General features: G+C 48.8%; 1 protein-coding gene across 1 annotated transcript in view; it reads right to left on the minus strand.

The window, feature by feature from the left end:
- Positions 1 to 16,367: 16,367 nt before the first annotated feature.
- Positions 16,368 to 17,733, minus strand: part of INSM1 (INSM transcriptional repressor 1) — a 2,022-nt gene continuing 656 nt past the window's right edge. Inside the window, exon 2 of the mRNA XM_029219524.1 lies at positions 16,368 to 17,733. Within this exon, the coding sequence (XP_029075357.1) occupies positions 16,368 to 17,733 (1,366 nt within the window).

Raw genomic sequence — 17,733 nt, forward strand, 5'->3', positions numbered from 1 at the left:
TCCATTTGGCTTTTTTTAGCTTTTGACTGTTAGCGAGAGCTCGCTTGAAGGTATGTTGTGCCTTTAATACTTGGTCCCTCATAAAAGGAAGCTGGATGATTTTATTCGTTACAGAGGCTTCGTAAGATACTGAGTCCTACCCAACCCCCCACCTAGATTCCCATCATGAGGTCTCGGTAGAAACCCATCGTCTGCTTCTTTCAAGCCTCCCAAGCATTCTGAGCTGCAGAAGGATTGGGGTTGAGGCGCTTGGACCAGCCCCATCGAGCAGCCCTCACCCGCAGTCCCTCCCGCATGTGCATCCTGGAGGGGCCGGGAGTGTGAGGCACTGGGGAGACCGGGAGGGCTGCCTCAGGGCAGCACCCGCTCTCCTCTCTAGATGCAGATGTTTGTCCACTTCTGTACACCTCTGAGGTAGTGCTATGGTCCTGTGTCTGTGTGTAAACTAAATCGGGGCCACTTGATTTGTTAAACAGTTTATGTCAAGGGGAACTATTATCGTTCACCTTCTTTCTATAGATGGCAATGGTTTTAATTGCCTTTCATTTTTCAAATCAAAAAGTGGAAGTCATGAATGTGGAGCCCAGTGGACGTACTCTGATGCACCCGGCTCACCGAGGCCCAACTGTCTAGTCGGAAGGGCCATCCCTCCACTCCTACCACCTCCTTCTACAGCTGTTGAAACCCAGGCTCCCTGGAGCCCCGCAGCTGGAAAGTGGGGCTCCAGGCAGGGGCCCCATTTCTTGATGACACTTACCTCGGCAGCAGGCACTGTTCTTAACCAGTGAACGCGTTCCTTTCGGCTTCGTGAAAATGTAGCCTCGTGTTCCTTTCAGCCACCAGGCACGTTTCCCTGAGACCAAGTCTGAAGCCACCTGGCAGTCCTCACGCAGACCAGGCCCAACGAAGACCAGGGAACTTGTTTCCTGGGAGACCCTCCCTGTGGGCAGAGGACGCTGGGCCTGGCCTTTCTCTGGGGCCCCAGGAACTGCTGGATGGTACCTCTCTGGAAAGATGAATTTGCTCACATCCTCAGATCTGAACAGTGGGCTTCTGGCAAAGAACTGGCACGAGAGCAGGCTTCCCAAGCTTGGTGGCGGTGATGCCTGGGCAGGCTTGCCACCCTCTGGAAGGACCCTCTGCTCTCTGCACACACATATCCTCAGAGTCATTGAGCACTTGAGGAAGTTTGGCCAAAATTTTCTGTTCAGTGTCTCCTGAAAAAAGTTCTATGTTCAGGAGTTCAAGGGAAAGGAGGGAAAAACACATCAATGGCCTCACATACCCTTAGGGTGGCCCTCGAGTGCAGTGGAAAGAAGCCTGCTCCCACGACCTACATCAGAGGTTCTTTGTACTCAGCTCCAGCCACACCTCCTGCCCCAGATAACAAAGCATGGCCAGCTGACACCCCAGGGAGTCAGGGGCATCTATAATCATAGGAATACTCTCTTCCCCAAATCAAATGCTCTCCAACTCGCCCTCCACTACAATCCAACAGCAGCAACAAAAGCATCTGAAATGATACTTTGAGTAATATTAAAGAATTTTCTGGAATTGGAGATTACTTCCTTTTTGTCGTGAACATTTTAATTGAAAAATACTTCTGCTACCTAAGTCTCCACTAGCCTATGTTAAATTGGATGAGATGAAAGGGGTGAGAATTTATAACCAGCTGTCATGGTAAGAAATATTTGTCTGGAAGATTCTGCCTCTTACAGGACAAGGGAGAAATTAGGAATTCTCCCTGGCGGTCCAGTGGTTAGGACCCTGTGCTTTCACTGCCGAGGGCGCGAGTTCGATCCCTGGTCGGGGAACTAAGATCCCACAAGCTGCACGTTGCGGCCAAAAAAAAAAAAAGAAAAGAAAAATTAGGAATTCTCAGCAGCCTCCCTTCTGGACCGTGTCAGATATAAAAACACTGACTAGATTCTTTTTTAAAACATTCAAACCAAAATATTCCCACCACAAATATCAGATGACATTGTCTATGTGATCAAAGTTCTATTTTTAACATTATTTGAGGAAATAAAGAAAAAAATGAATAAATTCTGTCTGGGACAAGAATACAGTTCCCTGTGCGTCCCGGTGTAATTTTCAATCTTCCACTTACATGTCCCACCTCACCCTCTAGCAAGACACGTGTTGGGTTTGACGGAGAATCTTTTCTATAAAGAGGTCACGCTCACCAGCTTCCGCCTTGAAGCGGGATCCTGGGGGCCTGAAAATTGGAGTGTGGCTCTTGGGCGGGTGTGAAGTGGGCAGGGGCTTGCTATTAGAGCTCCTGAAAGGATCTTTCTGGCTTCGGAATAGAGCCTGGCAAAGAAAAGCTTTTTTCCATGAATACTCGGGGACTGCCCTCTGCTGCTCCGATGGCAGAGGTGAGCACTTGTGATCAATATTCCCTCAGAAAAGGCCGCTGGGCTAAGTGCAGGCAGAGGGGCTCCCAGCAGGCCTCCCTCCCTCCCAGCAGGCAGAGCACCCGCAGCAAAGCCCTCCCCCCGCCACGCGCCCCCAACACTTGGAACCAGCGAGGGTGGCACGTGAATGGCATCACCTCCCCTCCCTTTAAAAACTGTCACCTCGTCTTGTCCTCCATGTTGATGGCTGATTATGGGCCACTGGAAACAGCTACGTCCATCCCCTTCCTGCAGGGAAGTTGTGGCATCTTCATTTTAGGTACCGGGAAAAGGAAGGTCTGCCGCTGTTTCCCCTGAAAGAGAGGGCAGTGCCGGGAAGAAAATGCAAAACGGTGGCTTCTCTTAATCAAGGAAGATTGATTACTGATCAGCGCTGAGATTTTAATGAAATAGCCGAAGTATAGATTTGTACTTTACACCGTGGGTTCTATACTTTTTTCCTTCTAAAACTAGACATCTGCCTGCCGCCCGTCAAACCCCCGATCAGTAAACAGATTCTCTGCAGATTAACGCAAAGACACAGGCTTTCCTTTCTTACCGAAATAGCATTTGACAACACACATCATTCTGTAGCTTTCTCTTTAAGCTTTGCAATATGTCATGGGCACCCCTCCCTTAATTTATCCTTTTAATAGTTGCGGGACTTTCCTGGTGGAGCAGTGGTTAAGAATCTGCCTGCCACTGCAGGGGACACACGTTCGAGCCCTGGTCCGGGAAGATCCCACATGCCACGGAGCAACTCAGCCTGTGCGCCACAACTACTGAGCCTGCACTCTAGAGCCCACAAGCCACAACTACTGGGCCCGTGTGCCACAACTACTGAAGCCCGCATGCCACAGCTACTGAAGCCCACGCGCCTAGCGCCCGTGCTCCGCAACAAGAGAAGCCACCACAATGAGAAGCCCGCGCACCGCAACGAAGAGTAGCCCCCGCTCGCTGCAACTAGAGAAAGCCCGCGCAGCAGTGAAGACCCAATGCAGCCAAAATAATAATAATAATAATTAATTAAGAACAAATAGTTGCATATTATTCCTTAGTGTAGACACACCTTTCTTTACTCAACCATCTGTGGACATGTGGGTGGTCTCCAATGTTTGTTATAACAAGTGCACCTGTGATCAACACCATCTCACCTTACAGTTAACATAGAGCCACTGCTTTTATTTCTGTGAGTTAAATTCCCAAATGTGAAATTACTGAGGCAGAAGGTAGATGTAATTTCTTTGTGAATTTTATAAAATTATTTTATCTTTAGCTTCCTGTTGATTTTTAGTGGAGCTAAATATTTTCTCACGTTTCTTTACTAACTATAGGTCCATATTTGTGAATTGTGCATTTACTTCTATTAATCTGTTGCAATTTTTTATGTTTTTCTTCTCAGTTTTTATGAGCTTTTATGTAATTAAGTTTGTAGCAAAACATACTTTTTCATATTTAGCTCTTAGTGTTCACAATTTTTTCAAGTAAAAAATGTAAGGTATGCAAAATATTAAGATTATCAAAGACAGTAGACGTAATTTTAGCCCTAATAGACTATTTGGTCATTTTAGAATTCTGTAGCGTCAGCTTTGGGGGTCTATAAAAAAGCGAAGCGGAGACCAGGGTCTTCCCATGTTTGCAGGAGGGAACTCATTAAGTTACCCACCTGCTTAAGAAAAGGAAACGTTGTTTTAACGGGGGCACCCAGGTAAAAGGCAGGATTTCAGCCGCGATAAAATGAGGCCTTTATTGACTAAAGAAAGTGAGGCCTCCCTTCGGCTTACTGCCCCCCACACGCCCCATGTTTCCTTCCATGATGGCGCTCCAAGGAATTTCCTGACTTTGAAGATGTTTCTGAAAATACTAACATATATGCATCAAAACACACCATGAATTCACCTTTTATTGTAGATGGAGAGGAACACAAGCCTGGGAGTCAGATAGCACTGCCTTCAAATTCCTGCTGCATGCTCCCTGTGTGACCTCGAGCCCTTGAATCCCAACCATTCTGACTCTTGTTTCCTCACCTGTGAATTAGGGTAATAATACTGACCATGGTGGCCAGCCTCAAAGATGGCCCCAGGGACCATCACCGCTAGTGATCACACCCTGTGTGGTCCCTCCCACACTGATTCAGAGTGGACCAGTGGGACCAAGAGAACACAGTACAAGTGATGGTGTGAGTCTCCCAAGTTCAGATCATAAAATATTGCAGCTTCCACCTTGGCCCCTTGGATGGCTTACTCTGGAGAAAGGCACGGTGAGGGGAGGACACTCGGGCAGTGCTGGGGAGACCGACAACCGTGGAAGGTGGCCATTCTGGAAGCGAACCCTCCAGTCCATCGAGCCCTCACTTGACTACAGCCCCGGGCGACATCTAATGGTAACTTCCTGAGGGACCCCAAGCCAGAACCACCCAGCCGGGCTGCTTCTGAATTCCTGACCCACTGAAACAATGAAATATAATAAATGACTATTGTTGTTCTAAACCACTAAGTTTTGGGGTGACTTGTTCCACCATTGTAGTGACTGGGACATCAACCTAGTGGGCGTTTGCAAGATGCTAATGTACAGAAGGCGCGTACATAGGACACATTCTGATGGTGCTTTACATGGTGCGATGGGTGAGATGATGGTAGCCCCACTCCTCTGGACCCTGACCACATCACTGCACAGGGAGACTGCGGGACCAGGGAGCCAGAGACCGAGGTTCTGGTCCCCCTGCGTCTCAGATGACGAGCCTTGTGATGTAGGGCAAGGCATTCAACATTCACAAGCATCTTCCTCACGTCCAGGTTAGTGAATCTGAATACTTTCCATACAGAGTTGATGTGAAGACCGAATAGAAACAACACATTCAAGCACCTGGAAACCAGACGATGCTCTAAAAATGAAAGGTGTATTCCAGTTCTCTGCTGCTACACAACGCATCACCTTAAAACTTAGTGGCTTCAAACAACACTCACTTTATTCCTCTCTCATGGTTCTGGGGTGATGGTGCCCAGCTGGGCTGTTCTGCCCTGGGCTTTCTCACGCAGGTGTTCCCAGGCGATGGAGGGACCAGAGTCAGGGACTCACCTCCTCCCTGTGTGTCTGGGGTCGATCCTGGCTGTTGACTGGGATCTCATCTCGCGCCGTCAGCCCAGCACCTGCGTGTGGCCTCTGTGTGCAGCTTGGGCTTCCCCATGCCTTGGAGTCTGTGAGCACCAAGGGCTCCCCAGGGAGAAGCTGTTGCCCTTTCGTATCCTGGTCTCAGAGTCACACAGTGTCATTCCCACTGCATTTGATTCAAGGAAGCAGTCACAAAGGTCTACTCAGCTTCAAGGGAGGGACCCAGACTCACCTCTCAGTGGAAGGTGCATCAAAGAGTTTGCAGAGGGCTTCCCTGGTGGCGCAGTGGTTGAGAGTCCGCCTGCCGATGCAGGGGACACGGGTTCGTGCCCCGGTCCGGGAAGATCCCACATGCCGCGGAGCGGCTGGGCCCGTGAGCCATGGCCGCTGAGCCTGCGTGTCCGGAGCCTGTGCTCCGCAACGGGAGAGGCCACAACAGTGAGAGGCCCACGTACCGCAAAAAAAAAAAAAAAAGTTTGCAGAAATATTTTTAAAACCTACATCAGCGGGCATTAACATTCTATACAATTTTAAATCAGTATTCTCTCCCATCCAGCGGATGGGGCTGATGGAGATCAAAGAACTTCTAATAACAATGATCATGAGCAAGTTCTCACCAGCACTTGACCTGAATAACACAATCTCCACAGCAGCGTGGGCGGTACTTGGATGCAGAGGGCCAGATGCACCCTGGCCAGCTGAAGGAAATAATTTACTCAGGGCTCTTGACTATCTCACAGACTGTGCCGGGGGGGCTGCACGATCAGACTTTGGGGCTAAAACAGCCAGGAACAACACCCAAATCACCCTCCCAGACAAGTCCCACTGCAGCTCACACCAGGATGCTGGGCCTTCCCCACGGCCACCTCCGAGAAACAAGGGTCAAAGCAGGGGCCTGCTAGCGAGATCAGAATCCGCCACTTCACGGTGACTCAACTGTGAGTCTCAGATTCGGGGTTGGACTGGCCCCTCTTTCCCCAGCCTGGGCATCACCCTGGCTTGAGGCTGAGCAGGGATGCCTGGCGCCCTGGGCTCAGGGATTTTTCCTTCTCTCGCTCTTGCCGGTTGCCATGGTTCTGGGCTGGCCTGTTAACTTGCCTGCAGGTGTCAACTAGTAAGTGGTTTCCACAACCAAGTGCTTTTAGAGCCGGAGTGGAGGCGGCTGGGGCGTGCTGGCGCTGGGTGATGTCTTCGCTGTGGTGCGGCTTCAGACTCCATCCTTCACAAGGGACTCACGCGTTTCACTATCTTAGGGTTTGCACCTGGAGCACGTTAAAGCAAAGTGAAAATGGCCCAGAATCTGCGAATTTGGTACTGCGATCATGCCAGCGTGATAGCCTTAGTTACTGTCGTGGAGGGAGGGCTACCTTAACCTGTGTCTCAGGAGTGTCAGTGATTTGAGCTCGCAGGTTGGGCAGTATAGAAATCAGCAATTTCTCCAATGGACAAGATAGGAGGTGACTTGAAAGGATGACATACTCGGCTTCTCTCTCTCCCTCTCACCGGGTGGAATTTTCAGGCTACTATTTTGGAGTCAGATTGCCAAAACACAAATCCGTTGTTCCCACGATTTGGGATTAGAACCATATATGTCCTTATGCTGTCACATCACGCTCCATGCCTAGGTAGCCCCTTGACAAGGAGATGGAGTCAAAACTCTTGCATTTTACTCTCCAGTTGAATTCTCCCACAGGGGCACATCTGCCCCCACCTCTCTACCCCCGAGGGTTTATCTCTATAAACCAGTGTCCTTGCTAGCGACTAAATTTCCCCACTTCCTGGTCATGTCACCTCTTAGGGCCTTCCGTTTCCCCATCAATACAGCCTCACAGAGTAATTGTGAGAAATCAGCGAGTAATTCATGTCAGTGATAAGGGCTCAATGACTTTTCACTGATAGGATTGTTACAAATCAATCCATCATTAGTCAGGGTTAGTGGCCTCTGGTTAAGACTTCAAGCCGTCAACTCTTCTCAGGCCAAACTTCCTGTTGGTGGCAAGAGCTGGGAACACTCTGTGTGTGATGGAGACCCCCAAACTCCACCAGCGCACATGAAACACCAGCAGGCACACAGGCCCCCGGGGATCCTGTGAAAATGCAGATCCTTCTCATCTGGTAGGTCTGCAGTGCAGTCTGCAATTCTGCATTTCTAACCAACCCCCAGGGATACAGATGCTACAGGTTGGTGGCCCACACTTTGAGTAAAAAGGCTCTGAAAAATACATGCTAGGAAAGTACAAGTTCTCCACTATTGTTACCATAATTGACTCACTTGTGAGACTGGGTCAGAAACCTGCCCTAGAAAAAATTTCAAGAAGAGATTGGGAACTTCTTTTTTAAATTTTTTTAAATTGAAGTATAGTTGATTTACAATATTGTGTTAATTACTGCTGTACAGCAAAGTGATTCAGTTATACATATGTATGCATACTTTTAAAATATATTCTTTTCCATTATGGTTTATCACGGGATATTGAACACAGTTTCCTGTGCTCTATACAGTAGGACCTTGTTGTTTATCCATCTTATATGTACTAGTTTTGCATCTGCTCATCCCAAACTCGCACTCCATCCCTGCCTGCCCCCACCCTTCGGCAAACACAAGTCTATTCTCTATGTCTGTGAGTCTGTTTCTGTTTTGTAGATAGGTTCATTTGGGTCAGACTTTAGATTCCACATATAAGTGATATTGTACAGTATTTGTCTTTCTTTTTCTGACTTACTTCACTGAGTATGATAATCTCCAGGTCCATCCATGTTGCTGCAAATGGCATTAGTTTGTACTTTTTTATGGCTGAGTAATATTCCATTACTGTACATCTTTTTTTCCATTCATCTGTTGATGGACATTTAGGTTGTTTTCATGTCTTGGCTATTGTGAATAGTGCTGCTATGGACATAGGGGTGCGTGTATCTTTTTGAATTATAGTTTTGTCCAGATATATGCCCAGGAGTGGGATTGCTGGATCTTATGTTAATTCTATTTTTAGTTTTCTGAGGAACCTCCATACTGTTTCCACAGTGGCTGCACCAACTTACATTCTAGGTTGGAAACTTCAAATCAGAGCTGACTTCTCCCTGCTGGACATTGATCTACATGCCCCCAATGCTCAAATATTTGCACAATTGAATGATGTCGGGAGATGTCAGAAAGGTGCTTGTTGCTTTTGAATTCATATTATTTTAAAACTGATCAATGCTGAATTAAAGTTGTCTTCTCTTTAATTCAACTGTTAAGCTAATAGTTACCAAAAGTTCTCGAAAGGTTAGGTAGAACCATGCAAACTTGTTGATATTAAACTTTTCATTTTACCTATAAAAATGGCAATCTCTTACGATTCAGCTGAACAGTTGCGATTTCGCTTGGTAAATGCAGCCACTGTTGCAGTGAAGAAAACAACGTTCAAACCAGGAGACGCTGCTTCTTCCATTTAGATTTCTGTGAGCCGCTGCAGTTGACATGACAAACAGCATGAATAACACCATTTGGAAGCAGCTTCCTACCTAGCTAACGTTCTCATTTAAATGATCAGGGCTTTTAAAGTGGTGCCTGAGAAGGTAACACCTGTGAAAATCCGTAGGACTCAGTTTTGCAATTTTCAGGAGTATGTGTGCTGAGTCCTGGAGTTCGTGGCACTCAACACACAACTGAGAAAAGCACAGGTTTTCCTAAGGACCAAGTTTCCATCTCATCAAGGGCAGGAATGTGGGCAATCTATACAATATTTTCTTTAAATCTGCCTGATCTATAAAACCACACGATTTTATTGTCTAGCCCTGAGGCTCGGTAAACTTTTTCTATAAAGGGCCCAATAATAAATATTTTAGGTTTTGTGGGCCATATAATTTCTACGTTCATGACTAAATTCTGCCACTTCGGTATGAAAGTAGCCATAGACAGTAAGTAAATGCGCGTGGCTATGCTCCAATAAAACTTTATTTACAAAATCAGGCTCAGGGCTAGATTTGGCCATGGGCCTTAATTTGCCAACCTCTGGTTTAGCCTTTTCTGTTACAATGATAGAGATGGTGAAATACTGCAATGGTGGCAATAATTCTGGATTCTCAGTATAAACTTAGAAGATAAAATCACAGTTGCTGCAACAAAGAAGGCCAGATGGTATAATATGTGGTTAATTATATTTTGGGTTCTCTTTAATATCGATGATCACATTTTGAAAATACAAAGGGGAAAGTTCATGATTTTCTCTGTGGTTAACAGAGCAAAAAGTTTTGGGTATGCAAATCTGAAATCTTAATTATGTAATAAGTGTTTCACTAAAATGATTTAAAACTTTCATGTGAAAACCTTCAAGAAGATATCAAGGATAATAATAGTGTTTAAAGGATCAATAAAGGTCTTCTTTTCAAGAGATGAGTGAAAAAAGAGTATGTTCCTTTGTGGTGTAAAATATCTGATGAGCTCTAAGATGATTCTGTTCAGATTTAGACACCCAGAGAAGGCGATTTGTCCATCTCCTTTTATGCCTGACAGTTCTCAATTACATCATTGTCATGTACCTTATTCCTGTAGGTTTCTGCCTATCACCTAATAATAACCCCTTTGTAGCTGTATTCTGAAATGGTAAAGACTCATCTTACATAATACAGTAGGACAGATCGCAGTAGAAAAGAATGGCCATCCATTGGTGTTACGAGCTTTTCAACAACAATATTGTACACGTGTGTTTCAGCCCAAGTTCCCCAGGCTTTTCTGTCCTTTGTGTTCAGAGGAAATTCTAGCCTAATTTTCTTTCTCCCATAGAAAGAGCGTCCTGTGAAGCCTTCCGTGCCCTAACGCCTCCTCTGTCTCCTATCAGATCCCACAGACAATAACCTCCTGGCTCACTTGGTCCATCCCGTCACCATCAGGTGTGACCGTCACCTGGCTGTGGTGTTTGAGAAGGGGCATTGCATCAAGGCTCCTATCCTGAACAACAGATGGAGCAGATGTTGTCTTCAAATACAAGGGCCTTCTTTGATGAGTGAAGGAGGAGAGGGGTGGATTCAGGGGGACGTTTCTGCCATTACTGTTTCCCCTGGGGCAACGCTCAGTCTACTGGTTTAAGCCAAGTGGAGGGAACAGTGAACACCTGGGTTCTGATGAAAGGGAGGCACTACAGGTGAACCATGAATGCAAATGGTGTGCACAAGCTTCTTATAGACGTTGGTGAAAATGCACAGCGTGAGTATGACGTGTCAAACACTGGATCTCCATAATCATGCTCTTGAATGCGTTCTGACTGGTGGTGAACATTGTATAGGTATCATTTCAATATGGAGAATATTCTAAGACCAGTTTATCTCAGGAGTGTGAGCTTGTGTGATGAGCTGAAGAAAAAAACATGGATATTGATGCTTTGGGTGGAAATTCCACCAGGAAGACCATACAGTCTAGAAATCTTCAAACAAGACAAATATGAACACGTTTACCCCACAAGCCATCTGCTCACCATATATGCTGCCAGAGGAAGCATGCCTGTCCTCAACATTCCACTTTCCAGATGCGATAGAACAAGCCCACAATAATAAAAAGTGTGTCGCAGACAAATGATGACAGCTGCGGTTTAAGAGATGAAGGGATGTGTATTTGGGTCGGTGAAAATATGGTAACTGACTTCAAATCAGATGCTCAAAAATGTTCAGTGATTCTAAGAAGCATATCAGGCTTTCATGATGCCCCAAAACCAGCGGGGAGTGGTCAACGTGGGAGCCAAGGTGTTTCTCTCACGCAACCCTGAGAAATCAGTTCCCCTTCACCAGGAAGGTCCGTCATACCTCCCATCAGGCTCGGTCACTTTCGAGATCCAGTCTTGCTCGTAGCAATTACCCCTGCAGTTCCTCCTAACTGTCCAGAGAAACAGGATGCATTTGTCTTCAGAAAATCCTCTTGAGTGGGAAATTGCCTCGATGACACCAAAACCTGTAGCTGGTTGTTTGCACAAGGCAAGGGGATGCTGGTGAATCCACTGGAAATTCTTTAGGTTTCCTTAGCAACCTCAGGAGTTCCCTAGTGCTCCTGGTGAAAAAAGATTTCCCCCTTCCTGGAAATCCTTGGGCAGGTGGGTGCTCTCTTCTCTGGCCCCTTCTTCCTGTGGACTCAAGGTCCCTGGCCTCGCCAGGGAGCCTTGGTCAACTGTGGGGCCAGGGGGATGGGAGAAAGTGCCCGGACGAGGAGCAGCCCTTCAGAGGGTGGCCTTCTCATCTGGGTGTCTGGGACCACTTCTTTCTCCTAGGGCCACTTGGTGGGGACATTCTTGTGAGTCCTGTGACCAGGCTTCACATCCGAACTGCTCTCTGTGATGCTGACGGGCCTGATAGAGCCGGTCGCCGTATTACAATGCAGGAGTGATGCATATCCCAGCCTTTCCCCACGAGTATGGGTTGTTTGATGCTGCAGTTAGCCATAAAGACACTAAGCTTCCCAGTAAGATATGTATAACTTGAAGAGGACTAGGCTGCTTCTTTCTCCACTCAATGGGATTCTCAGGCTCTTACTTCCAGGTTATATTGCCAAAACATGATTTGGATGTTTCCAGGATTTAGGATTAGAATCCTGAGTGTCTCTGGACCCGCCATATTGTACTCCATGCCTTGGTCCCACCTCGGCAGTCCAATGGAACCAACATCCTTGCTTGGTGCTGTTCAGTTGATCCTCTCACTCTGGCGTGTTTCGCTACCTCGTGGGTCTCTCTCTACAAGTCAGTCCCTTGCTTGATCTTTTCTAAATCACACAGCATGGGCTTTTAACTGCCAAACACACAGCTTTCTCTAGCCTAGCCACCAAAAGACTGTAACTTAACCTGGCCCTGTAACAGGCTACATCAGTGGCACACACACAGTATGTGCGGATGACAATCTGACCTCATACACTAGGGTCTATTTGCCAGAAAACTTCTCCACAAGACCAAAACATCCCTCCTGCAAAAAGATAGCAAGTTCTGCTCAAAGCCTGCCTGCCCCAGGCCAGTGGGTTTATAACTAATCCTAAACACCATAGGACACACTCCCCAGATGGAGCTTTTCTCCTACCTGCTCCCTTTGGCGTCCCGACTGCCTTTCCTCTCACTGTCTAGGAAGTCCTCTCCAGTGTCTCACCGTGTCTCCCAGAAGCTCATTCCCTCTGATTTAGAGATGAGGAGACAGGCCTGCAGGAAGTCCTGGAGTTGCCCAAGCTGCTTCTAGACCTTTCCCTTCCACAAGATATCTGGTGGGTGAAGAATTCCTATGATGTCATATAGGACTGTTAAGAGATTCTTCTGCTTCCTTAGTCTTGGAGACGTTGCGGATGGCTGTGGAATGAAGTCCAAGGAGATGGAGGGGTGGCTGGTGGAAGGAGACGGCTGCCCCAGGGAGCCTCCTGCAGAACAATGGTGGCACGTGAGGACTGGGCCCCTCACCGGTGGCCTCTGGGCGCAGACACGCTGGGCAAGAGGAGCCCGGTGACTGGCATTGCCCGGCCCAACCTTGTGCACCCAGATCTCTGCAGGGCACCCCAGTATACCTACATGTGCCACCGAGGGGCCAGAGTGCAGCCAGCCTCCAGCCTTCTTCTGCTCTGCACCACGACGCTGTCATCATGCACAGCTGTTCAGGTTGAGCCTCGCTCCATGTGGTCACGAGTCACCCTGGCGCAGCTGCCTCCACCGTGTGACCTGGGCTCCCAGAATGAAGCCAAAGGGCCCAGGGATCACCTGTAGTGATGGTGCTACACGGAAGGAACAGCGCCCCCCAGGGTAGGCCTCGGACCCCACCCCCTTACCCAGGCTGAACTCTGTGCAAAACGTCCCCGCGTGGCCGGTTTCCACCCGTGGGCATCCAAGTTTGGAGCAGCCTCAGACGCAGGGGAATGTCCTCCGCACCCTTTGCACACTTGTGAAGAAGGCGGGTGCATTTCCACTTGATATTTTGTAATAGGAGCTCTTGGGAACTTATTATCCAGGGAGGGAGAAAAAAAGAGAGAGAGAATCTGATTTCTTTCCTGTGGAATATTCTGCTGACTCACATTGCATTACTTTGAAACAAATTGACCAAGGTTTTCTATTTCTTCTATACGTTTTAGTCACCTTCAATGTGCTCCCTTCACTATATGTTTCACTTAGTATCTCACATAAATGAAATTTTGGTTTCTTTTTGAGAAAAGGTGTATTTGGTCAATCGAAATAAATTTCCGCAGGGGATGAAAGAGCACATTTGCAAACAACCAAATCTTATTGACCATGATGAAGATGGACATTAGGGTTTATGATTTATGATTCTGGACAAGAAAAAGTAAGCCAAACATAGATGCCAAGACGACATCCCTGCAGGCCAACCACCAGGTTTCTAAGGATACTTTTCATTGGCATAGAGCATACGCGGACCCTCAGGATGCAGGGTCTTTTACTGTGAGCTGTAACTCAGAGAGAACCTTTGAAAAGTCTCACATTATTGCTTAGAGGGAGCAATCAGCAGGCCACAAATCTGAAGTTTTCTTTGTTTCATTCCAACTTTTCAGGATGTTTTACAAACACAGCTTTGTCCCTATGCTTTCGTGTTGTGCTGCACCAAGCTTCTGTCTTCTTGTATTTTCCAAACCGGTAAATAATAAAAATAATAAGAGGAGGGGCAGTTTGTCCTGGAGGCAACTTACCTGTGCTGGCTGCTCCTTCATTGTTACTGAGTCTATTTCAAGACCCTCACAAAGGGAGGAATACTCCACCGTCCTGACAGCTGAGCCTTTTAGTAAACCCTTTCCCACATAAAACTTTAGGTTCAAAATCTGGAAACGATCGCTTTCGTCACATTTTCCTTCCAGTTTCTCACGTACTGCCCTTGCCACCATCACGCCAGCTACACGTTCTGGAAACGCAGCTCGTACTGTACAGATTTCTAAAATCCCTTTGCTGAGCGAATCTTAGATTTAGTGTGTCACAGGAGAAACGCAGCAAACACACATCAGGAAGGGAAAGGCGTGCACAATTGTGATGTTTAGCTCGGCTCCGTGATCAAGTGTTCCAAAGGCAGAGGAAAACAACTCAAAATATTAACTGGTGAGTGTCAGGATTGTTCTTCAAAGAGCTTTGTGACACATAACGGAAAACAGTGTAATTACCGTTATTAAATTTAATACCCCAAACAGATGGTGTTCCAGTTTTTTCCCCCAAAATGGACTGCTACCTGATTGGAAAATTATTTCTGAGCCCTTACCCCAAACCCTGTTGCTTAACTTCTTTTGTATCCAAATGAGAATTGGTCTGCTTCCCTTATTTTGAAAATCTGACCATAAAATCGTTTCTACTTTCTCCTAGTTGTTACTTAAGGATCAGAAATTACCCATTTTACTTGAGGAATTACGGTTACACTGAGCCCCAAACTGTCAGGAAATGAAGGATCTGCTAAATTAAAGTGGTGTTCTTATATCCCCTTGGTTAAAAGGATAGGTTTGTGTGGACATTTATCTAGATTTCTCTGGAAAAGATTTGCACAGCTTCCCTTCTAACCCCCACCTTCCAGTACATTCCTAAGGACCCCTAACAAGCCTTTGGCTCCAGCTTAGCTGTTTTGAGCCTATACCCTTGAAGTGCCAGAAGGGTAGAATCTGGCAGCTCAGGCCCAGCTCTAAAAATCCACGATCCTAGTGACGGTGGTGGGTTTTCTTAATAAACAATAGACACACATATAAGAAATCATTGGAAGCTCTATTTTAAATCCTTGTGGAAACCACGTGATGCAGAAATAAGTCCACCTTACTTTGACTTTGAAAATATTTTATTTGAATAGTAAATAGTTATACAGTTGAAACAGTTCTATTGAAGCTTTCTATAAATAGCTAACAATTAAGAAAATAATGTATGTAGAAAAGAGATTGCATTTAAAAGTAAGAGCTGTCGTTTGTACGAGGGCCCTGGGGGCGCTCCAAGCAGAATAAAATGGTAGGTTGTCTGTAATTCGCTCAGATAGGTATAAAAGTTAAAACTTTTAACAGATCCCTTTAGAAAAAGGCTCTCTTCTAAAATGCACAGTGAAATGTCAAGAGTGGTGGGGGGGGAAGCGCACCCAAAAAAAAATCTGCAATCAAATAATATCATAATCTTCATAATTAATATAAATAAATAAAGAATAAATAACAATTACTCATAAATCAACATATACATTTAGAGGGAACTCATTATAGTCCTACCTCAACAAAGATGATCAAACCGAAAAGTCTTACGTGAAATATTGAGGCAGTTTCTACAGCATCTTCTGAAAACTCCCTTCCCTCCCCCCGAAAAACAATCCCAAACAGACAACAGTTCAAGGCATTTGTGGCTAGACTAAAGAAAACTCTTTTTTAAGCAATTTGATTTGTTCACATACAAAAAGGTAAAGCCAGACTCCAGCAGTTCACAAGCCATAATAAAGCTAATCGTGTGGGAAGTTCAATTTACAGCCTGTGAAATATAAAGGCATTTATTCCTCAAGATTCACCCAAAACAACCCGTACGCTACATACATAGAGAGCAGAGATTGGTAGGCGAGAGCAAACCGCGTTTCTAGACCATGAACACAGAGAATACTAGCAAGAAAAACATCTCCCCTCCAAGGGGAGGCTTCCAACCACGAGACAAACGCGTACAGCTTTTCTCCCTTGTACAGAAAGAGATTGGCTCCTGTTGCGCCATGGGGGGGAAGGGGACACAACGCAAAGGGGGCGAGGGGTCCAAAAGGAGTCACAACGAGAGGATCGGGGTTACCGTCACGCTACACCGAGAGAAGCGGAGACGACACTTTCACCGGGGGTGGGTGCCCCCGGCGCGGACGCGGGGTCGGGGCGCGCTCTCTTCGTGGGTCTCCAAGCGAAGGCACGGTTCGGGGGGCCGGGGTGGAGGGCGCGCTCTAGCAGGCCGGACGCACGGGCACCTGCAGGAGGATCACTTGTCTGTTCTCTGACGGGTGGCACTTGTTGATGTGCCGCGTGAGGCCGGGCGAGCTGTAGAAGGTGGCCGGGCAGTACTTGCAGGGGAACACCTGGGCGGCGTGCAGCAGGCGCAGGTGGCGCTCCTGGGCGCCCTTGCTGGGGAACGTCTCCCCGCACACTGGGCACAGGTGGCACTCGGCGGACGCACTCAGGCCCAGCACGCCGGCCGCCTCGCCGTCGCCGGCCGCCTCCTGGGGCGCCTTCTCGTCGGGCCCGGGGTACAAGGCCAGTAGGTCCTCGGCGGGGGGCGCCGGCGGCGCGCCCTTGACCTGCAGCGCCTGGTGGTGCGCCAGCAGGTGCTTGCGCAGATAGGCCTGGCGGCGGAACTTCTTGGCGCAGTGGTGGCACTCGTAGAGCCCGTCCTCCGAGCCCGACTCGGACACGCCGCCGGGGCTCGGCGTGTCGCGGTCGCTGCCGCCGCCCGTCGCCTCCCGCACCTCAGCCCTGGCAGCGGTTTCGGGCTCGGACGCGCGGGCGGCGGCGGGCGCAGGCCGCGGTTTGTGCCAGCGGCGGTGCGAGGCCAGGTTGGCCGGGCAGCTGAAGACCTTGGCGCACTCGGGGCAGCGGTACTCCACGCGCACGATGCGCGAGCACTTGTGCTGCGCCAGCGCAAACGGGTCGGCGTACTCCTCCTTGCAGAGCTGGCAGATGAACTCGCCCAGCGGCCGCGCCGCGCTCCCCGCGCGGCCCCGCGGCGCCTCCACCGGGCCTTCCTTGATCTTGAGCCCCAGCACGGGCGACGTGGTCACCTCGTCCTCGAAGTGCAGCTTGCGGATGGCTTTGGGCTTCTTGGCGCCTGGGGCTTTGGCTACTTTGGCGGGCGGCTCGGCGGCGGCGGCGGGGGGCGCGGGTCGCTTGCCTGGGGGCCGCAGGGAGGCGGCGGGGGGTAGCGGGGGGCCGGGCCCCGGGCCGCGGGCCGCCTCGGCGCCTGCCGAGAACGCCGTGCCCATCTTGAGCTCGGCGGGCGCGAAGAGCAGCGGGTCGCCGCCGCAGGTGCCGCCGCCGCCGCAGGTGCCGCCGCCGCCCGCGCCATTGGCCCCGCCGCCGCCGCCGCCGCCGCCGCCTCCAACGAGCAGCGCGGCGGGCGTGGGGAAGGACTCGGCCGAAACGGGAGAGCCGAGGTTGAAGCTGCGCTCGAAGTACTTGTGCTTCTCGTGCTCGCGGCTCACGGGCCGCGTGGGGCTGTAGAGCGGCGCGGGGTGCGCGGCCTCGGGGTTGCCGAAGTGCGCGGCCCGCGGCCCCGGCGGGGGTGGCGGCGGGCCCGGCGCGCAGGCGAGCGCGGCG

The sequence above is a fragment of the Monodon monoceros genome, unplaced genomic scaffold (genome assembly GCF_005190385.1).
Source record: "Monodon monoceros isolate NGI ecotype Baffin Bay Population unplaced genomic scaffold, NGI_Narwhal_1 Super_Scaffold_13, whole genome shotgun sequence".
In the NCBI taxonomy this organism is placed as follows: domain Eukaryota; kingdom Metazoa; phylum Chordata; class Mammalia; order Artiodactyla; family Monodontidae; genus Monodon; species Monodon monoceros.